This window comes from Paroedura picta, chromosome 9 (assembly GCF_049243985.1).
Source record: "Paroedura picta isolate Pp20150507F chromosome 9, Ppicta_v3.0, whole genome shotgun sequence".
Taxonomy (NCBI): Eukaryota; Metazoa; Chordata; class Lepidosauria; order Squamata; family Gekkonidae; genus Paroedura; species Paroedura picta.
In genome coordinates this window covers 59,638,936-59,662,821 of record NC_135377.1, presented here as the reverse complement: position 1 = coordinate 59,662,821, position 23,886 = coordinate 59,638,936, and the positions used below count along the sequence as shown (strand labels likewise).

General features: G+C 43.0%; 1 protein-coding gene across 2 annotated transcripts in view; it reads right to left on the bottom strand.

Moving 5' to 3' along the window:
- Positions 1 to 626: 626 nt before the first annotated feature.
- Positions 627 to 23,886, bottom strand: part of ATP9B (ATPase phospholipid transporting 9B (putative)) — a 157,190-nt gene continuing 133,930 nt past the window's right edge. The window contains exons 16-30 of one of the 2 annotated variants that reach the window (XM_077352940.1): positions 20,181 to 20,342; positions 19,107 to 19,199; positions 16,093 to 16,176; positions 15,579 to 15,749; positions 13,303 to 13,401; positions 12,767 to 12,856; positions 11,236 to 11,380; positions 10,658 to 10,722; positions 9,830 to 9,985; positions 9,634 to 9,698; positions 8,972 to 9,080; positions 7,741 to 7,798; positions 6,565 to 6,768; positions 5,959 to 5,991; positions 627 to 3,126 (exon numbers count right to left, since the gene is read on the bottom strand). In XM_077352940.1, the coding sequence (XP_077209055.1) occupies positions 2,990 to 3,126; positions 5,959 to 5,991; positions 6,565 to 6,768; positions 7,741 to 7,798; positions 8,972 to 9,080; positions 9,634 to 9,698; positions 9,830 to 9,985; positions 10,658 to 10,722; positions 11,236 to 11,380; positions 12,767 to 12,856; positions 13,303 to 13,401; positions 15,579 to 15,749; positions 16,093 to 16,176; positions 19,107 to 19,199; positions 20,181 to 20,342 (1,671 nt within the window). In that variant the 3' untranslated portion in view covers positions 627 to 2,989. The remainder of the gene's footprint in view (positions 3,127 to 5,958; positions 5,992 to 6,564; positions 6,769 to 7,740; positions 7,799 to 8,971; positions 9,081 to 9,633; positions 9,699 to 9,829; positions 9,986 to 10,657; positions 10,723 to 11,235; positions 11,381 to 12,766; positions 12,857 to 13,302; positions 13,402 to 15,578; positions 15,750 to 16,092; positions 16,177 to 19,106; positions 19,200 to 20,180; positions 20,343 to 23,886) is intronic. The other variant, XM_077352941.1, reaches the window with a different exon arrangement.

The window sequence follows — 23,886 nt, the reverse complement described above, 5'->3', positions numbered from 1 at the left end:
CTATTTTCTTGAGGGTGACAAACTATCTCCAGCTCGCCCTAGGAGCAAAAGGTCTGGTTGAGGCAGGAGGTATTCAGGTACAAGGACAGAAGCTGTACATGCACCAATTTGAGCTTCGTACTCCGAAGCTGTATGCTTTTTTTTGGAGTTTTCAGCAAACCACTGAGTGCACCTTTTCGGAGTTTATCTTCTTACAGTCGAGCTTAAAAACGGGAAATGTGTTTTATTCAGACCTTAAACCCTCAGGAAACTGAATTCTTCAGCCCTGTAGAATTTTAGTGAAATGTGGCAGAGATGCTGTGTTGAGGTAAAGGAAGACTACACTCCCAGCTCCTCTTATTTCTCTGGGTCCCCATGTAGGACTCAAGTCTGGAAAGTTTTTGTTATATCTCTCTCTCTCACAAAATCTTTCCAGAGTGGCGCCCTAAATGGGAACACAGGGAAACGAAATGTGTTGTGTGTAGACACTGCCCCCACCCCAACCCCACACATTGACTGCCCAACACATACGAAATAGTAATATTCTCTGTCCCACTGAAAGCAGCCTGCTCCATCTGGTATACATGGTGGGTTACATGTATTGGTTAACAGTATTCTTTTTATACACGGCTTTCACACTAACCACATAATTGTTAGCCAGTTTTTAATGTACATATATACACATTTATATACATAGAATACACAGAATACAGGTATATATATATATATATATTGGCGTTCTTGTACACAGATGTGCTAGGGTTAAAACTATTCCTTGCATTTGTCCAGTCATGTCTATGTTGGTTTCATTATTAACTTAGCCCGCAATAAAAGGTACTGGAAATCAAGGATGCCATAGCATTTTTAAAGCTTTGTTCATGGAATGAGCTCCACACAGCCAGGGCTTGCCTACTCAGAGCATACAGACAAAAAGTTACAGTACAAAAAGAAAGAAAGAAAAGACATTGGTTATAATATAGAGAGTGTCATTAGCTGTTGGTTATTTGTATTTGTTTCTCGAAAACTACTCCAAAACGATCTAGCCGTTGAAAAGGGGAGGCTAAAGCCATGTTAAAGCATAAATAAAATGCTGCAAGTTTCTCACGTCATGAGCAAATCTTTGTGCTTGCACAAAGAAAACCCCCAAACTCAGGTGACATCTAGTGGCCACTATGATTAGTTGTTTATGGCATGAGGTTACAGAAACCAGATTCAACGAGCACAGGGTAAAGAAACACTACCAAACAGCCTTTATTTTACAGACCTTCGAGAATAATATTTGGTAGAAATGAGGCTTTATTGCTTTCATAATGAATGGTGGAAACAAAACAAAAAACAAAAAAGCAAGGCTGCATGGCCGTTAGACACCTTCAAAACGAATGGATTGGATTGTGAACTCAAAATAGTTCAGCAACAGTCGTTTTCTGGAAGTGCTTCAGTGTCGGCATTGTTAGAAAAGAACAAGAGTGCAAGAGAGTTTATTCCGAGGAACTACAAAATGAATTTCCGCCGTGAGGCGGTCTAATAAAACAATAGGATATAAAAAAGACCATTCTTAACATACAAAAATCTTTAATAGAGAAGGATTGTTAAATTATGTTTATTCTTTCGTCTGACTGCTGACTCATCTGAACAAACTGGAAACATATTTTGCTCAAAAAAGGAAACAGCATTTGGTGGGGGGGGGGGGGACAGACGGACAAAAAGAACCCTGTCCTGTATAACAGCACAGCACATTAGGTTTAGACAAGTATCCTTCAAGATTACATCAGATTAGAGTGTTATTTTCTTTTTCTGGTAGGAACTCAAGTATTTAAAAAATATGGTTTGGAAGATGGTGGATTTTCGGTCCTTATTTATATCTCCCTTGTTATGACCTTTACCTGAGTAACCTTCAGTAAACAGATCACAGGGCAATGTATAGATCCTTGCCTTTATGTCTGTGTACAGTCTACGCAGATTTGGAGCTCTGGCATGTGCGGGGGTCTTCTTTCTCAATTTAAATTAAAACCAGCCTGCTTGGACAAAGGAACGTGTGTGGGAATCAGCTCCCTCTATAGAAATCAGAGGGAAAGCCGTTCCAGGCAAGGGAACTCTGAATAGGCATAGGAACTCCCATAGGCTCTGGCCACTACAAACTTCCATTCACATCAACAGGGCTTTTGTAGAATCCCCTCTAAAACGATTCAAGTAGCACAGAAGCACTTGGTGGATGGTTTCCATTAAGTAACACAAGGTTAACTGCTATCTATGTAATGGCTGGTTCTGTGCTCATCCTTCCTGGGTTTACAAATACAAAACGGGGAGGAACTTACAAAACATATACTGAACAGCAGGTGTCTTCTCTACACATTGGTAGGCACCAGCAGAATTATGTACAGAAATGTATTTTTGTCATGTTTTGTGCAACTGTGCCCCATGTGCATCAGAAAGGCTGCTATCAATAACTCAGATATTCGCAGGTCTTAATGCAGCTGGCAATGGAGAAATACAGAAAAGAGAACCACAGCTCCAAAACGAATACTGTGCTATGCAGACATCTGTTATTCATATAGTGCATGTATCAGAGTTACATATAGCAGCAAATACAGACAATGGCATTTACAATTGCTAGGTTTGTTACATTTTATTCATGTGGGAATGAACTAACATTTTGATCAAAAAAGGCAATTGTTAGGAAATTATGATGAGAGGGAGGGAGGCTTTTCTGTCCCATATGCAGAAAAAAAAATGACTGCAGTAGGAATAAATCCTTTACAGAAGTAAGTAAAAGCAGCATTAACTTAGAAAATATAAAAATGAACTTCATCTTATCTGGGTGGTTTTGTTAATATAGTTCACTGTGAAATCTATCAGATGCGCCTGTTGATATTGTGCTCTGTTTGCTCCCCTCTTTTCGTATTTTTCTTTTTCCTCTGCTAATCTTATCACCGACTGAAGTAGGAGGAGAAGCAATTTCTAGCTACAGTCATGTAGGTGTATCTTCCCTCTGCCAGATGTTCAGTAATTTTTATGAGGTAAGTTTGGAGTAACTTGGAGGAGAAAATTTACGTTTTAAGTACTTCAGAATATAAAGTGGAAGACAGCTTACGACAGTGATGGCTGACACTTTCCACAGGAAGGTCACAGTTGTGATAAAGGCAAGATCTGTGAACAAGAACAAGAGAAAACAAGTTATAGAAGCTGGGAAGAGGAGAATGACCATTATGCAAGATCAATAAATATAGCTATTGTTTGTGGTAACAACTGGTTAGGAACATGCTATTTTTACAATAGTTGATGTCACATGCATTTTTTCAAAATGTGTTTTCCTTCATTCAGCAGTTTGCCCTAAAAATGAACTCAAGGACACTACCAAGGCATGATTTGAAAATCTTATGTTCTAATAATGATAATGAATTTGGCAGGTTTGCAGAAAAATGTAAAATCTAAAAAACAAACTTTCAAAAAATCTGAAAATGATAAAATGTGCACCTGTAGCTTTAAAAAAGACCATCCAGATTCCCTCAGTGGCTGTTGCTAGGCAACCACAGTATTCCACTGTGTTTCTATCAGTAAAAAGATAGGGGGAGGGGGCAAGGCTCTTTCCAGGTCTATTTTGGCCTATCAGGGCAGATTCATTGGGGCAATGCCTGACTAGGGTTGCCAGGATCAGGATAGGATATTCCTGGAAATTTTTGTGGCAAAGACTGAGGAGTACAGGATTTGGAGAGGGGAGTCTACCCTCCGAAGCAGTCATTTTCTCTAGGGAGACCGATCTCTGTTGCCTGAAGTTCAGTTGCAATTCTGGGGGATCTCCAGGCCCCACCTAGAGCTGGCAACCACGTGACTTGAAAAGACCTGCCTACTTGCTACTGTTCAATGGCAACCACCCCATGAAAGCCAGTGTGGCTTAGTGGGCAGAGCTTCAGAGTAGGGCCTGTGAAACCCAGGTTTGAATCTCCATCTTACTATGGAAGCTCACTAGGACCATTTATGCACTGGAAACTCCACTGCCCCAGCTCCTGTGCAGGAGCACAAATCGGGAGCGGATGAGGCACACCAGGCCAAATGCTCCCCCCGTGTGAGTGCAGGAAGAGGTGGGGCAACTTGCCACAACTAAAACTCCAGCCTGCGTCCCAGCATGAAACCTCCAGTGCATAAACGGTCTAGATTATTTGGGGCCAGCCACATGCTTTCAGCCTAATTCATCTGACAGGGTTTTTGTGCTGATAACACAGAAAGGACAAACTGTTTGGCCTCCAGTAGGGAGAAAGAATGTAGCTTTCCTTGGTCGTGGTGGTGGGGGACAGAAAGCTAAAACTGAGGAACAGCTAAAGGTGGGTTGGCTATTGGATGGGAAGGAGTTCCAGGCAGAAATTCTTGGATATTTGGGGGGTGGAGCCTAGACTTTTCCTCCGGGGGAAACAGTATTCACAATCCCAGGTGAGGGTTGGAGTTCACTTGGAATTATGCCTCCCGATGACAGAGATCAGTCTTCCTGGATGAAATGGCAGCTTTGGAAAGGAGGTTCTGTGACTTTTATAACTTGCTGAGGTGGCTTCCCTCTCCAAGCCTCACCTTCCAAAGGCTTCAACCCCAAATCTCCAGGAATTTCCCAACCTGGAGCTGACAACTCTAAGGAGAAATGATCTCTGTAGGTGGGAGATCCATTGTGATTCCTGGAGAGCCACTGCTGCCACTGCTGCTGTGGGGAGGAAGGAAGTGCGAAGCCCGGAGAGTGATGGGGGAGGAAAAAGAGAGTAATGAAATGGGAGGCAGGAGAAGAGAGAAAGAGTGATGGGGTGGAGGAGCAGAGAAAGAGCAATGAGGTAGGAGGCAAAAACAGTGAAGGGGTGGGGCAGAAAGAAAAAGAGAGTGACAGGCATGGAGAAGAGACAGTAAGAAAAAGGATGAAAGGAGGGAGAAAGAGTGACTGAGAGAAATAGGGGAAAAGAGGAAGCAAAGATGAGTGGAATGGGAGAGGCACTCTGGCAAGTTTCCTGTGCCCCCCCCCCCCCCATTTGTGTTCCTCAATTTGGTCTAGTACTCAAAGCCAAGCAAAGTTAACACTGAAGCCTGTCTCTTCTAGGAGATCCAAGTATTACGCAGGTATAAGCTAGCAGGCACTTTTGATGATGCAGGAAATAATTTTCCCTCTTCTTCCCCACTTTCCAATATTGACAAGTTATCCTTGGGATTTTTTTAAAGCCTCTAATGTTATAGATTTATGCACAAATTTTCTTTTCTCATCTTTAGTATCACTTAGCCTGTCTCAAATGCTCAGCAGTCTCATGAGGAACATTTCTTTGTTGAAGTCAGCACGAGAATTTCATGTCATCCAGTTACATCACTGTATATTTTTCATGGATTCAGTTTTACCCAATGGCATGGTACAGTTAATCCGCCAAAGTTTAACACACCAATTCAAATTTGCCTCCACCCCTAGTTAAGGCAACAGGTCTTTGGACCCTCAAAGGACTTCCGTGCCATATGCCAGCCCCCTCCATCCTGTACCAAATCAAATCCCTCTAGAGGCGCCTTTTCATCAGTTTGCATCCAAAGCAGAGGGCCTGTTCAATAACGTTCGGTAGAACTCTCAATTTAAATATATCTTTCCATCCTGGATTTTCCCAACATTGACAGAAACACTGTACTTAAAAATGTTTCCATCCTAATCTGCAATACTACCTCCCAAATCTAAAGAAGTATATTTCTTAGACAGCCTCTCTTTCTGACATCTCCCCCCGTCCCCTGTTGTAGCTGACCTGTTCTGGAGTCTTAGAAAACCCACCATTTTGAGAATGTGAAATATGTAATCTTAAAAAAAATGAAAATGTTAATCTTTCTAATAAAAAAAAGATGCAATTGATAATGCATGTAAATCATCAGTGGAGTATAAAACAGGCTCTTTGTTCTTTCCACCATGCCAGAATAATAATTATTGCATGTGGGTGCTCTTGTGATGCACCTTATTTAGGGAACAGCAATTATACCTACCTAAGAAAGCTCCAAAAGACACTCTGCCTATACCTGCTCCGACAGAAGAAGAAAGGACAGATTTATAGAAAAAACAAGGAAAAGGGAAGAGATGCAATATACTAAAAGGAATGTGTTAGAAAGCTCTGAAAGGTTTGAAATGAGTTAGTCGTTCAAGACTACTCTCCTAGAGACTTAATTGACAACACCCCAATAAAACTTCTGAAATATTCTAAAAATGAAACATTAAAACTAAAAAGTGAACTTAAGCCAGGCCACGTTATAGAGAAGAACACAATTAGCCCCATGTACCCCACACAAGTTTGTATTTGGATACTTGGGGGGGGGGAGGACGTTGTATCCTAAAGGATGCATGTAAGTCCTTGGAATAAGGTTTAATGCTTATGTGCAAAAAAGGTCATTTCATTTTGACAAGCGGTGCAACGTCACACACAGCAAACAATCAGCACTTTGGCTAAATATGTGCAGCAGACTACAGTCTAGACAAAGTTTAATACTTTCCTGAACATCTTTGTTAATGATTAATAGTTTTATGATGCGACGTCTCATAACAATACAGTGGCGGCTGCGAGATAAGTACAAGTTACACCAGGGATTGCTACTCACCAAAATATTCATTTAGAAACGCAAGAGAGGCCACATAGCAGCCAAGACTGAAGAATTCAGCCACCACCATTAACCAGTGCCAGGTTCGTATGGTCAGTGCAACCATCAAGAGTTCGGTCAGGATAAGAGCAGTGAAGGAAATGGCAACAACATGGACAAACTCAGATTCAAAAAGCAGGAGAGCTCCATACATCAGAATGCCACCTGAGAACAGCATATAAAACATCACAGATTCATCGCACAACTGAGTTTTCATAAAATATTTCCACAGAACTATGCCACACATCTTATGCAAACAGGGTATATACTGGCCCTTGTAAGATATTAGTACTTTGTGGTGGTTCCTGCATATGTCACAGAAGCAGTGTCTCCCAAATATTTTGTGTATGGTGGTGGCTGCGGGATACAAGGAGGTGGGTGCTGCCACCACTAGTGGCAGCAACAGCTCCTCCTATCCTGACGCAAGGCAGGTGCCAGTAACTTGTAGGGTCAGTGACCTTCTCATCCCATGTTGTGCTACCCTCTGGTTTGGGCAGCAATCCCCCCCTCCCCCCTGGCACACTGATAATTTCCCTGTTGGCTTTATCTAGTGCTGTAATGTCAGTCACTAAAATCAGCTGGTCAATAATTAAATGCATTTCAGTAGCTCGCATTTCTTCCAGATGTAACTATTAGATTTTTGACATGCTCTGATATGATCTGTATAACAATCCTAAACAAAACTGTGAATAAAGGTAGGTGCGTTCTCTGCACTTGCACAGAGAATGCTATTTTATTTTGGGAGAAATTAACCCCATTTATTGTTTTTACAGATTTCAGATTATTCTGCAAATCTGCGAGGTCACCCAAGTTTGCAGAAAAACCTGTTTTGGGTTGTGTGACCCTGATTCACAGATTTAGGCATCCGCAGATAGGGAGTACACTTGAGATATAGTATATAGATGTTAAGCATTAATTTCCAGCACAAACCAAAAACCAATTCATGATGCACTTCTGGGGAAAGCCCAACCTAGCTTGAATATTGTATTTATGAAACAACAGAAATAAAAAAAACACATAAAATTTTAATTTTGGGGGATTTAAATAAATAAGTTAATTGATTTAATTTTGAAGATGAGACAGTATACTTAGTGGTCAGAAATTATTTAAATCTAACAAATCAGAGAAACTTCCTACCTTGATAAATACTGATTAAAACCCAGATGAGGAATGTCTTAAATGACAAAGATCTTCCCTAGAGGAAACAACAAAGACAAGTAAGTTACTATACTGTTTAAAAAGCAATTTTATATAAACGCGATATAATAGTTTTAATAAAAGACACACATTTATTTAAATAAAGATCTAAAATATATTATTTTATAGATTCAGTAAGCAAGAAGTTAAAAGGTTTTGCTGGATCCTACCAGCTTTTCTGATGGTGCAAAGAGGGACAGTCATGCCCAATCCAACACCATCCTCCATGGCTATTTGTTCATAAAAATCCCAAAGTCCTCAACAGAGTCAAGGCCTTAAAAGCCTCCTGGATTTTGCACCAGTATAAAAGCCGGTAGGATCCAACCCATACACTTGCTTCAAAATTCAGGGAGGCACAATAAAGAACCCTGCTTTCACTGCTTTATTTGCTGGAGCCAGATTTTAAGGCCCAGTGCCACTCGATTTTATAGAAAGAAGAATTACAATTAGGGGAGAATGATTACAAGTCTGGGGCCATTTTTGGCTGTTAGAAAAAAACAGGCTGCTCTTATATTACTGCCACTGCCTCTGAATGCTGAAACATTTACTTTAAACTTTGTGTGTGTGTGTGTGAGGTCCAAATTGAGAAGTTAATGAATAGCATTGTTACTAGTCAGGTTTTGAAGCAACAACAATTACATCTGGGGGAAAGAATTACCTCTAGTCATTTTTATAAGGGAGCTTTTGCTTTTTGGTTACTGATCTACATTCACATACTTCACTCGTCCTTTGAAATCAACACACTGGATGGCATCCACGTGCCACGACTTCCCACTGCGGCACATTTCCCCACACAGGACGGCAGCTGTTGTACGCACAGCTGAAATCTTAACAGAGTTCTGAACTGTGGCGAATTTTGCTAAGCGTGAAAGGTTGGAGTATTAAGAGAATTTTGAGGTTGGGACAATTAAAGTGAAGGCGTGTAATTCTGAGAGTCCAATCTACACAAAGAACAGATATTTTAGCAGGCACAGTAGGCCCAGCTGTACCTTTAATCTAGTGAACTAGTTTCTGAAAGGGAAGGTGAACAACAACAGATTTCTATGGAAATAGCAGCAAATTTCAAGGATTATGATCTTCAAGGCATCTGCTCTGCCCGTACCTTCTGGGCGTCATACAGAGAAAAACAATCCTGCCTGCACAACATTCTATCCATTTCAAACGCCCTTACCTTAGTAAGGTCTTTGTAAAGTTCAGGATACAGTAGTGCCATTTCTGGTTTAACATCCTGATCCAGCACTAAGGAGAAGACTGGAAACATAGTGTATATGGTCGCATACCTTAGGGGGGAAAGTTGTTCTTTTAATTCATACCTTCACACCATAAACTCTCTCCCCTCCTCCAGGAAAATCAGGACTTTTGTACAAGGTACAGTTCTGGGGATTTCCCCACTCCCTTTTTTGACAATTAAACATAATTTGATCCTGGGCATATGCAATTGTTCTGCCCCCTGTATATCTAGGAGACCTTGATTGCCAGCAGGGAAGGAAGTGGCAGTCAGGGCTTTCTACCACCTGTCAGTGCAATGGCATTTATTAGCATCCCATGTGATAAACAAAGCAAAGGCTCATGGGTGTTAATATGCCAGCCAGACCTTCAGGTAGTAAATTTTGTCCCATGTGAATTTTGTCCAATGTCGGTGTTGCCTAAGATGCCAAAGGGGGGGGGGGGCTGCTGGGGGATGCCAAACGAATGCTGTTGTTCAGCTCACTAACTCTATTTGAGGAATGAAATGGACTTCAGTCATAATGACTGTCTTTAAAAAAATCACTTTGCAATATATATATATATATATATATATATATATTTTCAAGAACTGTAGTGCCTACTTACCCTACCATTAGGAACCCCTGGTATAAAGGAACAGATGCAAAATAGAAGACTGATGAAAACACAGCCTGGAGAAGGAACATAATTATTTACATCAGAATTGTTACACAAATTCATCCCCTGCAACTGAAAATTAACAAGTTATTAAAAAGAAAATTTCCAGAAATGATTTTCCATCCAAATGCCAGGAATTAAATACCTGCATAGTTGAAATAATAAGGCCTCTGTGCATGACAAATTGTCCAAGGGCTGCCGATCTTTTGTAACTATTGCGACCGTGTACCATCAGCAACCTGCCAATGTGTTTGAACTGGGTGATGGAAAAGTCAGCCGCCAAGGAAGCTTGCTTGCCCTCCTGGATGGACGACAAAGCCACATGTTCCACTATCAGAATTATACTAGTGCAAGAGAACATAAACATGGGAAATGGAGCAGGAGGAAAATTTCCTTTCTTCCCATATTCTTCCTACCTGCCCTCTTGATCATCTAAGCTTCGTCACACTTACCATCTTCCTGACCCCCACTGGCCAGCCCCCTGCTCTCCTCCTTCCCTTCACTGCCCTGCAATCTTGCCTTTTACTATCTCTCTCCCCCTTTCCTGGTCCCCCCACCTTTCTGTGGTCAGCAACTCCAAATGCCCCTCAAAGCTTTTTCTTCCGTGATACCTGTGCGTGCACTGATGTTGGTGTTCAGTTACTGTCTTCTTTTGAGGGAGGGTTAGACCCCATTTTAGAAATATATAGAAAAAGAACCTCCTTTAGTGCCTCCCTCCTTGCACATTTTTTGATCTTCATGGAGGAGCTACACTTGGGTATGACCACCCCGTACAGTCAATCAACACATGAACAATGAGCATCTCCAAGACTGAACACTGAGGCAGTTGTTTTAAAAAAACATAACACTCACTTTTGTTATTGTTATCACAACACTCCAATGATTGATAAGTGCATACAGTCAGTCTTTACCATTTCAACAGAGGGTTTCTAATACATTCTAATACATTCAATTCAGTGTTCAAAAGTCATACCTTCCCTTCAATTCCAATTCCACAGTCTGCTGCCTGGATCATACTGACATCATTTCCCCCATCACCTGAAAATGTGTAAAATATTTACTCACATAACTTGAGACTGTTCTCATAAGCTTTTAAACATTTATTAATAGAATTCTGAGTTACTTTGAGTAATTTTAATAAGTAACTGGTATAACTCATGGGAATTGTAGTCCATAGATATCTGGAGGGCCAGAGTTTGACTACCCCTGCTTTACAGGATGAGTGGATCTTTGCTTATCAAGAGTTGCTTTCCCAACCTCTTCCCTTTGCTTGCAGTTTGTGCCCCCCCCCCAATTGTGCTCCTGTGGGTTAGTAATCTCCAGAAACATCAAGATGGTTGCAGCAGTGAAGGGAGGAGGTAAAGGCTTAAAACCACCCTTCTTTAAGTGGAAATGCCTGCCACAAGCAAACAGGGCACATATGATCTAAGTCATTATTAAAAGCTTATTACAAAAACATCTTGCCATTCTAACTTCAATTAAATTTATTTTTCAGTGCTGCAACCGTTTCATAAACTTGCCAATAAAAGTGAAACCGGAGCCGATACTTACCTATTGCACATGTACGTTTTCCAGTGTGGTGCTGTAATAATTTTACAATGTGGGCCTTTTGAGTGGGTGAACATCGGCAGCATACTACAGCTGGACACTGACATGCTAATTCTACAAATTCGTGTTCATAGTACTTCAAACAGACCTAGACAAAGACAAATTTGATTTGCTTGGCATTCTATTACTCCAGTAGTATTTTTAGGTTGTCCAACATGTTCATTCTGAATTCAACACCCTAAAACAGGATCTAACAGAAAGCCTTAATATAATCTTCTTTCTGAACATGTTTAGTAGGAAGTAATACAAGTTTATGCATTTTTACCCCTGCCTTTGCAGAGAAGAAATAAAAACACAAGATAACAAGCTGTGTTGATTTGTAGCTCCTAACCATAAATTCCATTCATCCAGAGTTCCAGGGTACTGTGCAATCTATCCAGAGAGTCTGTTCTGACTGCCTTTCCCCAGAGAGTAATCTTTGGCCCAGCTTCACTAGGTAGGGTGGGAGACATCTGGATCCTAGAATCTAGCCAGTACTCTGTTACATTTTCCCCACAGACCAAATGCAATCAAGCCTTAGAGAATTATCCTTCTTAAACCTCCCTGTTACCGAGCTGTTGGGTGGAGTAGTTAAACAGTGGCAGATTCTTATCAGGAGAGCCGGGTTTGACACCCTCCCCTCTTCTACACGCAGCCAGCTGTGTGGTCTTATGCCACAGTTCTTTTAGAGCTGTTCTCACATAACCGTTTTGTCAGAGCTCTCTCAGCCCCACCAACCTCACAGTTTCTGATGTGGGGAGAGGAAGGGAAGGAGATTGTAAGCCACTGTGAGACACCGTTGGGTAGTGAAAAGTGGGGTATAAAAACCAACTCTTCTTTTTTGGGGGTTCCCCATGCAGTATATGAGCATTACTGTACACTGCAAGGGCTAGCTGCCCAGCAAAGATTCGTATTATCAAAAGAACAGTGCAGCAGGCTACAACCAGCAGACCCCGGAAACATTGGGATTGGCAAGGAAGAACATTGCCCCCCGGGGGGTTTGAAGGAGTCATCATCACCCTCCATCCCCCAATGCCCTTGTTCGGGTAGGGGAGAGTGGTATTTTCCACCGTGTTGGGTATTTTTATAGTCTTTTAACAGGGGTTTTAATGGGGGATTTTAAGACTATTGTTACCCGCCACGAGCCTGCTGAGAGTGGCGGGAAATAAATTGAATAATAATAACAACAACAACAACAACAACAAAAATGGTTGGAAAACTGCCATAGCTCCAAGGAACATCCTTTTATTTTTAGTGCCAGACAAGTAAACTGGTGTCTTTAGGAGGGACCTTATGCCACAGGGGCTTCTGCTCCTCGATCTGGTTGAACTTACAGTACCTGTGTACTATAACACAGTGTAACACAAGCCACAGAACATTTTCAGTCAGAGCTCTTGCTCAGGTCCCTTCCCGGTAGTATAGGGAGCAAGTCTGTCTTAAAGTAATAATAATCAAAACTCACTGCCCTGTGAACTGACAACAGGCAGGACCTTACCTCCAGAGAGTCACCAGATATGACCAGCGCACAGTCATGTTTTCGTCTGAACGCATTCAGTTCCAAGTGAGCTTCTCCACGACTGGCCACCTTAATTCAAAAGGAAACATTCACCATGTGGATGAACAAGTACATTTGGCTGTGACAGAGTTCCTATTTTTCTCCCTGATCTTTTAGGAATTTATGTTATTTGGGACAGAGAACTGAAACCTATCCGCTACACATTCCTCCCCTGCCCTGCCACAACTTCAGCTTTCTCACTGATGGGTCATCTAGACAGAGAATGAACAAACAGTGGCAAATCGTGACAGGCCAACCACCTGCATCTCTCCACAAGTTCTTCGTTTCTTTTGCCACCCTCTGGTCTATATTGTGAGCTTTCCTTTCCTTCAGCGAACAATGCCACAGCAAACATATTCTAGATCAGTGATTGTCATGATGACATCAACTCTCTTAGTATAAAGGAACACTTTTTGCAGTATCGGCAATACTAATACCAACAACCTCCCACCCCAACTTCTTGTAGCTATACTTACAGGTCTGAAAATGTGAATATCTTGTGTTCTGGATACCAAGTGTGAACTTTTTGCAATACATGTGGCAGTCTCCAATTTATCACCCGTTAGCATCCATATCTGTAAGATAATTTAAAAGTTTGTTCAGTTGATGATTACTTGCCTAGCTCGTTGCCTTTTTTAAACACAAATAACTATCTTCTTGAGCAGTGGCTTCATCGCTCCCTATTTGATCACAATGAATTGTTCTTGCATCTTTCAAACAAAAATCAAAAGGTTCAAGCTGCCAATTTGGCTTGGGAGAAAGTGCAAGGTGCAACTCCTGAGCTCTGTGCAAGCAAAAATTGCTAGCTGGACGTGAGAAAGGCCGCCATTTCATCGAGTCTGAATACCTGGCTTACTCCCATGCTAGCATTTTGCTCTGGAAGAAATACTGAGCCTAGCAAATGAGAACAGAAATGGCAAAGCTTGTCCTCATCTCATCTGCCTTCAAGAAGTTCTGAGATGGAGGAGAAGAGGACAAACGGGTTTTTTTATACCCCACTTTTCACTACCCGAAGAAGTCCCAAAGCTGCTTACAAATGCCTTTCCCTTCCTCTCCCCTGTGAGGTAGGTGGAGCTGAGAGCTCTGAGATTCTGCTCTAGAACAGTAGTAAAACAAAGATGCACACATGCAATCCATCAAGGTATCATCTATGCAGACTGGCAGCAGCTCTTTGGGGTCTCAGGTAGAGGTTTCCTGAATGGGTGGGACTCAATACATTTTTTATACATTTTAAAACATTTCTTAAACATTTATCAGGTGATATGAACAGATATGGTCACGTTGACCCACCCACCTCTCACAAAATGGCCAGTGATATGCCTGGAAGGGGTGGGAAGGGGAGGGGCCTCAGGTGGGCATATACAGGTGTGCTTCCCAACCATATTCTGTGCCATCACATCACTTTTGGGGTTTCTCGATGCCTGAAGAATGTTTCAGAGGTTTCTTAATGGTAAAAATGTTGAGAAAGGCACTGTGCCTAAATGTTACTAACTGCCTAACCAGACAGATTCGAGTGGGTCGCCTTGTTGGTCTGAGGCAGCAGAACAAATGTTGAGTCCAGGGGCACCTTTAAGACCAGCAAAGCTTGATTCAAGGAATGAGCTTTTGTGTGCACGTTGTCACTGTTGACATTGTATCTGAGGAAGTGGGCATGCACATGAAAGCTCACATCTGGAATTAAACTTTGTCTTCTATGGTGCGACTGGACTCAAACTTTGCTCTGCCTAACCAGAGCTTCTTGTGGTTTCCATATAAGCTCTAGGGCAGGGGTAGTCAACCTGTGGTCCTCCAGATGTCCATGGACTACAATTCCCATGAGCCCCTGCCAGTGTTTGCTCTAGGGGATGTTTTCATGTGATGACAATTTCACAAGCAAACTAGCCTGTGTGTGGAATGTTTTCACAGGGGAAAAATATTGGGGGGCTGAGCCTCAGGGGAGGCTGGTATACAAATGAAATAAATAAATGGAACAAGTAAAACAATACTGAGGTACAGTCTGTATGTATTTATATTGGGGGGGGGGAGCTGGCTATTGCCATTATATTCAAGTGTCTCCCAAAGAGATAGCCCAGTGACAGAGCTGAACCAAGCTCCTGCTTTTCTGTTCAATTAATTAAATTAAACAGAGAATCAGCGTGGTGTAGTGGTTAAGAGCAGTGGCTTCTAATCTGGCAAGCTGGTTTTGATTCCCCACTCCTCCACATGCAGCCGGCTGGGTGACCTTGGCCTGTCACAGCCCTGATAGTGCTGTTCTCTCAGAGCAGTAACATCAGGGCTCTCTCAGCCTCACCTACCTCACAGGCTGCCTGTTATGGGGAAAGGAAGGGGAAGGTGATCGTAAGCTGCTTTGGCAGAGAAAAGCGGCATATAAGAACCAACTCTTCTTCTTCATTACCTCCCAGTGGGAACCCAAAGGGGCTTACATCGTTCTCCTTTCCTTTGTTTTATCCTCACAGCAGCACTTAGTTAGGTTAGGTTAGGCTAAGAGAGTGTGACTGACCCAAAGTCACCCAGTAGGCTTCCACAGCAAGAGTGGAGATTCAGATCTGTTCCTCCCAGATACGAGTCTTCAACTCTTGACCATGACACCACTCTCTTTTCTTGTTCTGCTGCCTACTCTACAGTTTTTAAATGCTACAACGTCCATTACTCCCCACTTGTTAGTACAAGTGGACCCTCAATCATCTACAGAAATGAACCCTCCACATAAAAAAATTAAAAACGCATCAAGAGTCTACAACAGAATAAGTACCTTTATTCCAGCATTTCGCAGCATCTCCAGAGTTGGCCTAACATCCGCCTGCAGTTGATCCTCCACTCCGGTGAGGCAGAGCAATTCCATTTCTCTTTCTAAGCTCTCCACAACGGCAGCCACTTTGAGGGCTCTGTCATGTATACTTAGTTTTGCTTGGTTGTATCTGTTCTGTTTGCAACAAGGCAGAGCAAAATCTTATTTTGCAGGCTGCTGTATGGACAGGAAAAATGCTGAGTACTTCAGGACTTGTCAACAATTAAGTATTAAACCATAACGGAGTGAATCACGGCTGAATCGAAACCCTGGGAACTGCATGTCTGTGATGATCCCATTTCCCCTCAGGAAATTTGTATACCTTAAAAATCTGTCATTAACACCTCTCCCCATTTTTATTCTTCTGCAAGGTAAGTAGAAAAGGGTGGGTGACCTAGATCTTCGGATCGTTCTGAGTTTTTCTGAATAATTCCTGTAAAGATCAGTACAATGTGCTTTTTTAAAAAAATTTCCATACCTCAAAATCTTGGTACTGTTCTTCTGCTAATGATTTTTTGGCAACCACCAGCGTACGTAGTCCTTCTCTTGCCATATTCCCACACTAAAATGACAAATATCATCAAGACCAATAAAACAGCTATGCCTTCTGTGTTGCCACTGAGGCCACAAATGAGTAATTAATGCAGGGGTAGTCAAACTGCGGCCCTCCAGATGTCCATGGGCTACAATTCCCATGAGCCCCTGCCAGCAAATGCTGGCAGGGGCTCATGGGAATTGTAGTCCATGGACATCTGGAGGGCTGCAGTTTGACTACCCCTGCATTAATGTGCAAGGGGCTACTCTCAGCTATCTGCCATGGTAATGTTTAGCACAGGACAGTGTGTAATGTGTCTTTACCATGTTGCAAGTTCCCCAAAGCAGCAGTTGGTGGAACAGACTTTGGAAAAGCTCCCACTTGAAAAAAAAAAGGCAAATAAAATTGAAATCCTGGATGTAATACATGAAATCCCAGGACATTGCAGAGAAGGTGGCAAATAAATATATAACAATAAATAAATGTATAACAAATAAATGATCAGCCTTAACACTCATTCAGCAACAAGGAGATCTATTGCCATTACAGAGCAATATTATAAAACAGCTCCCTCCCTTCTGTCCCAGTCAGGTACACATGAAAACACAGGATTGGGAGAAGTTAGGGAGCCAGGATTAAATCCAAGTCATGAGTTCTTCACAGTCCTGTGAAAAGCTTCTCTCCCCTTCACGTATGTTGAAACATTTAAACTCAATCTCAAGCAATGTATTCGTGGAAAAGAGACACATTATACTATATGAATTAAGGTGTTCTAATTTCAGTACACTCCCACTTGGAAGAATTAAACTTCTGACTTCAAGGGAAACAATCCTGTGATTTGTTGTATTTTTATTGTGGGATACATCTTCTGGAGTGCCTTGTCAAATGGAAATGCAGACGTGACGTCCATAATCACACCCATGAAGCACGCCAGAAGATATAGAGGGCCTAGTCAGTGGCCGCACCAGTTCCGGGGACCTAGCCAGCCACTGCGCACCCAGCGGGGTCTGCGGCAGCAGTGGAGGCCTGAGGAGAAGGTAAGCAGAAAGAGGATGGGGATGGGGATGGGGAAGTGTTTGTGTGTTTGCTAGGGAGGGAGGGAGGTTGAGAAACCAACAGGTAAAGGGGAAAATGGGAGGGGGGAAAAGAGTCTCTGTGTGCAAGTGAGGGAGGGGACAGGAACCAAGGAAGAAGTTGGGAAATCAACAGGTAAGGGGGAAAATGGGGGGAAAGAGAAGGGAAGTCTCTATGTGTGTGTGTTTGCGAAAGAGGGAGGGGAGAGGACCTAAGGAGGAGTTTAGAAAACCAACAGGTAAAGGGGTAAACGGGGGGGGGGGGAGAGGAGAGAAGCGTGTCTCTGTATGTCTCTCTGTGTGTCTGTGTTTGCAAGGGAAGGAGGGGACCTCGACCAAGTGGCCCCAGAGCAGATATGTATTCCACATACCCTCTGAGAGACAGACTGTCAGTAGATATTTTACTTGTCTCTTAGCCATCTATGAATTTCATCTTAATGTTATTTTTGCATTTTGAAATCAGCTTTAAAGGCTATATGCATGTACAACAAGCCAACAACTAGTATAGCATAAATATGATCTGACAGCAAATGTATTTTGTTAATTAAAACACCAGCATTGGAAGTAATATAAAACAGCAATGTTCACGATTCTTTAAAAAAGAATGCTGTCTGTCTAGTGCAAAATACTTATCGATTTGACCTCATAATGCTAAATAAATTAAGCAAGTATTTTACAATTAATTGTGCATCATTATCGCAAAAGTAATTTTTATGACACTTTATTAGGTCTTCAGGGAGTTTAATTTATTCATGTCCCTGATTAAATCAAACTGCCTGAAGCAGATATTGATTTATATTGCCAATACCATTATGAACATGCATTGTGTGATCATCACATTACCATATTGTCTATATGTAAGGTCAAATTAAGACAATTGCTGGTGTCTAGAACAACAATGCGGTACAACGTTTAGTCTCGTTTGGGAAGACATATTTATTCATATCTTCTCGTACAGTAAAAACCACATACATATAACAAGTTAAAATTAATTTTCAATTATATCGTCTATTTAAAGGAAGAAAAATCTCATGTGCTTGGGTGTGTGTACAAAAATTCTTTGGATCTTGAACTGTGGCTTGGATTCGGAGATGTATGAGAACAAAAGTTTATTAACCATACTCTGCTGCAAATCCTGTGCCTCCACCCCAGCCAGTCCCAAAGGTTGGGAAATTCTAGGCCAGTGGTCCCCAACCCGCGGGCCGAGGCCCGGCACCGGGCCGCGGCTCCGTCTTCCCTCCCGTCCCAAAGCTTTGGCGGCCGATTTGCTTGCGACCCGGCAAGCTTCTCACTTCGGGAGGGGAGGGAAGAGAAGCTTGCCAAGCCGCAAGCTAATTGGCCGCTTTAGCCCGGAGGGCGCAAACGCGTGTGCGTGGCAGTCCGCGCATGTGCGTTTGCGCTGGGGCTGCCGCGCGTGCGCGGGCCCCCAGGCCGCCCTCTCCACCCACAACTCCACAGCGGTCCACGGCAAGCGGAAGCTTGCGGACTGCTGTTCTAGGCAACAGTGTGGTATTATATTCCTCTCCTACAATAATATTTTGCATATTAATTTTTTCCCTCTCTAAAGTCAATCACTCTGTTATTCAACTAGACAGATTACCTTCCTTTTCTTTTACTATTATGTAAAATTTGGAAAATATTGCCGCCTTCTTTCCTATCAGGGATGCACTTAATTGCATTTTTTTCAATCCATTATTACTTTGGATCAAGCTTTCAATTTTAAAATCAAGACCATCTAAATCTGTTTTAAGGGAGATATTAGTTTTGGGGTTTCTGTAAGTGAAAAATTGTACAGTTCAACATCATTTCTTTATGTCAAATTATGTACCTGGGTGGGGTGGAGTGGGGGGAAGACAGAAACAGTGATTGTTAAATTTTTTTTACCTCCTCTTCTAGCCAGTCATTATACTGAACGATAGAGGACATGGCGACATCTGCACCTTTCATGTAAAATGTGATTTCACCTGTAGATTCATCCTGCATTTAAAAAAGAAAGTGTGCATGAAACAAAATGCTGTAGTTGTGGGTGCAAGAAAAAAAGTCATTTGCGCGTATTAAGGGCGGCGTGAGAGAGCCTGCACGGCTGGAAATAGGGCAAACAGCGGGATAAGTTAAACAGTAGAACTTCTTATGAAATCAATGGTTGTTTTAAAATCTATTTATACAAAAGGGCGAGATTTTGAGGGTCTTTCCCTTCAAATACAAAGATTAGGTCTATCTTAATAATATTTCTAGTACAGTTTCAATCACTTTTTAGAAATTATAATCAGGCTTGCATGCTTTCGCACTTTTCTGATGAAACACACTTTTGCAGTAATTGAAACCTTCTGCCACTGGTTAAACTCATTTACTTGTTTACTACTGCTACACAATTCTTCCATCTAAATCCTAATAGAAATGAGAATAATGCATGAATTTCAGCTTCTGACAACACATTTCTGTAAATTACAATATAGAGCAACAAGCCTTGTATATATCAAACAAAACCACAAAGAAAATTCACTCAGAACCCGGCTTGCGTGAGGGTCACTGGATCTGTGTCGTGTTGCACAGTGATATAGTAAGGACGAGGGATGCAGTAAGGCCAAGTAGAGGGATACAGTACATAGAGGGATACAGTAAGGCAAAGTTATAAGGGGTAGATTTCACTCAGCTTCAATGCAGCTACCTGTGCCACATGACACTTGGTTCAGGAGAGTCTCTTTTCCACCCATCTGCAGAATGTTTGGAAGAACACAGGACTGTAGGGGAACGGAAAAGTTGGGAAGATCGATTTTTTACGCTCTTTCTGTTCAAAAAAGTTAGGATCCAGCCCACAGTATTTGAGGACATACTTTCATTATTAATACCGTTTGCCAGATTCTGTCTCTAAAAGATCCTGCACATTGACAAATTGTACACTTTTATAACACACAAGCTGCAAATTAGGGACAAGATACAAAATAGTAACGGACATACTCTCACTATGATTCCCATCCGCTTGCTCTCAGATGTGAAAGGGAAAATTTGCAGAATGTAGTATGTCAGAATCTGCCCACTGGGGGTTTTCAGCTGCATTGAAGTAAGATCTCTGCTGACCAAAGTAAGGCCAACACTCTCTGTCCACTGCACCAGTGCTACCTAGACAGAAACAGTTCAATTATCAATTATAACATTATAGAAACAAAACAAATATATTCATTGTAGACAATCTGGAAACTTAACTTCCTCAAGCACAACCACATTTTAGCTGTGTACTGCCAATCCGAGAAATATTTTCCTACAAAGTCATTTCAGGATTATGGTCTATAGATTATTATAAATTCACTACAAAACATAAAGAACCTTTTTTGTCTATTTTCCTACCGATTTAAATTAACTGTTCTACAAGATTAAGGACACAACTAAGTTATTGTGTTGTCATAGTGCCATACTGATGGCTGCAGTAGTATGCACCTACCAGAGCTAAACTGGTGCAGAAATGGGCAGTATCAGAAGTGTATTTGGGATAAGAGGTGTTTAGCTGGCATCCTAAGGCTCCTCTACCCACTTCCTGTCTCAGCTGCTGGCATAATATTATGCCATTGAAGAAGCAAGTGGAAGAATAAACACTCCTGTTGCACTGAGGTCCTCCTGCCACACCTATCCAATCAACAGCCCAGTTTGCAGCCAATCAGTACCAGTGCAGTAGTTAGGAGAACCAATCACAGCTCTCCCAAGTAGCCTATACCTAAAGATAAAGCCTATACCTCAGATGACTGCAGAATTACAGTTTTGATAAAATTGTCTTTTTGGTGGAAAATGTCAGTTTTGAGAGGTTATTTGCCCTGTTATGCTTCATAAAACTATCAACAATAAATGGATCCCTTTGCTAGTACAATATTAAGTAAGCCTGGTAGTCTCAAACTTATAATTAACCATTTCTAAGTGATTATCTTTAGCAAAGGTGTGAGAGAATTCATATATGCTTAATGATTTGTAAACCAGGACTGGGGACTACAAATATACACAATAATCCAATTTTTAAAAATCAAATTATGAATTTACTTGATCAGTTGTGCAGCTCAAATCCAAAACAAAGCTAAAATTCTTATTTATGTTTCCTCTCTCATAGTGGAATGGCTACTGTAACCAAATGTAATAGCTGCAGAGGAAAGGACGCACAGTAATGGGTTTAAACTTCAAGTACAACGATATAGGCTAGATATCAGGAAAAAAAATTTCACAGTCAGAGTAGTTCGGCAGTGGAATAGGCTGCTTAAGGGGGTGGTGAGCTCCCCCTCACTGGCAGTCTTCAAGCAACGGTTAGATACACACTTTTCTTGGATGCTTTAGGATGCTTAGGGCTGATCCTGCGTTGAGCAGGGGGTTGGACTAGATGGCCTGTGTGGGCCCTTCCAACTCTATGATTCTATGATTCTAATGCAAGCAATGCTATGGTCTTCTGCTGAATGGCTTCAGCCCAATGGCTTCTGAAGATTGTTAAATGTTGGTGAAAGAGATGAATGGACAGCCATGTTTAAGGCATATCATGCATTGTCACTGGTGTGCTGGTAAGTGTTTGAAAACCAGCTCTCCGTGGGAGCGGGGAGGATTATCTTTAAACAGCCCATGGCGCCACGGGCGCCACGGACTATATAATTCGTTAAGCCCCCTAGAGGTGGGCTTTGTCCGTGATGAGGAAGGGTCCGGGTTGGACCCTTCCTCACGACAGACAATCGGAGGGACCAATCGGCAGGCGCGAAGCGCCTGCCGATTGGTCCCTCCGATTCCCAGCCTGAGCAACTGCGAGCCGCGCGCAGCGCGGCTCGCAGTTGCTCCCGGTCTGACGCTGCGGGAGGCGCGAAGCGCCTCGTGCAGCGTCAGACCGCCGCCCGAGGGAACCCCCAGCAGTCGCGCGAAGCGCGGCTGCTGGGGGTTCCCTCCTTGCCGGTCTGACACTGCGGGAGGCGCGAAGCGCCTCGCGCAGCGTCAGACCGCCGCCCGAGGCAACCCCCAGCAGTCGCGCGAAGCGCGGCTGCTGGGGATTCCCTACTTGCCGGTCTGACGCTGCGGGAGGCGCGAAGCGCCTCGCGCAGCGTCAGACCGCCGCCCGAGGCAACCCCCAGCAGTCGTGCGAAGCGCGGCTGCTGGGGATTCCCTACTTGCCGGTCTGACGCTGCGGGAGGCGCGAAGCGCCTCGCGCAGCGTCAGACCGCCGCCCGAGGCAACCCCCCTTTCCGCCCCAGGGAACCCCCGGCAGTCGCGCGAAGCGCGGATTCCGGGGACTCCCTGCCTGCCAAATGACTGCCGCTCTGCTCACTCGACATGGACTCCTGCGTCGCCGCTGCCGCTCCGGAGCCCAGCGCAAGCCTGCGCGCCACTTGCTGTCGCCGCCGCCCGCAGCCACGCCCAACGAGATCGCCCTTCTGCCGCTCACATCGCCGCTGGCCCACGATGCCCTGCCCCACTCTAAGGACTGCCCTTCCCAAAAGAACTCGACAGCCAGAGCCTGCGAGCCTGCTGCCGAGCGCCCACGGACCTCGCCGTGCCCATGGAGAAGCCGCCGCCCCCCCCCCCCATGCCCAGCGTCCACCTGGCCTTCACCGCCTGCGCTGTGCGAAATGGCCGCTCGATCTCCCTCCTCGCCTCCTTCTCGCTACTTTCTTCCCAGCTCTCTTCGCACAGGTCAGTGCCACCCCAGCCCCACTGCGCCAACACCTATGCCAATGCCCTTCTTCATGCCCACACACAACTCTTCACGAGTTGCGGGGGAGGCAAGAGAGAGCCCTTCTAGCGCCCATTTTATTTCTATATAAAATGGGCTTAGATTCTAGTATATATATATATATATATATATATATATATATATATATATATGTGTGTGTGTGTGTGTGTGTGTGTGTGTGTGTGTGTGTGTGTGTGTGTGTACACACAATTATATTATACATTTCACTGATATAAGGTATGTGCAGATTACAGTATGATTATAGCATGGGTGTTGCTACAAAACATCCATCATGCAGCGTGGATGGGCTTATAAGAGAGGGGGGAGAGTCTGGCAAGTGACCGTAGAGAGTTACTGTAGTAGGCAGCAAGGTGACACTGGCTGGGGAGTGAAGGAGAGAACTCCTGAAGGTCATTGCAAAACCCAGAAAAGCTTGGGAATGTTGTCTAACAAAGACAAAACAAAACACCAAACACAAAACATCACTCAATGCAATCAAGTTTTTGAACTTCCCAGGGACTTAAAGACTTTGAGCCGATGCATACACGGATAGGACATGCCTTCCTACGCTGGCATTTAGAAGGAATTTTAAGCACTGGATACTGTTCTGAAAAGGATCAGGAGACAAGCAAACAGAGTTGCCTCCAAATGTGATCATTAAGTGTGTGGCAGGATATGGGGGAAATTGGTAAGAAATGAAGAACCCAGCGTGCAGTAATTTAAGTACAAGGTTTGCTTAAACATGCCAGAAATAAAAGGCAGTATGAAAGGCATGCTGCAGAATGCACCAAGTATTACTATAACTATCAAAAATTAAAATACGGTAAAAAGACTGCTGTAAGAGGAGAACAAAATAAAACATCCTTTTCAGATCCATCACAACAAAACATGGTTTAAAAGGCTGTCTTTGTTTTTCACCTAACAAGCACACTATATGACTGCAAATGATCCAATACTCCAAAGGTTAATTTTCAATTT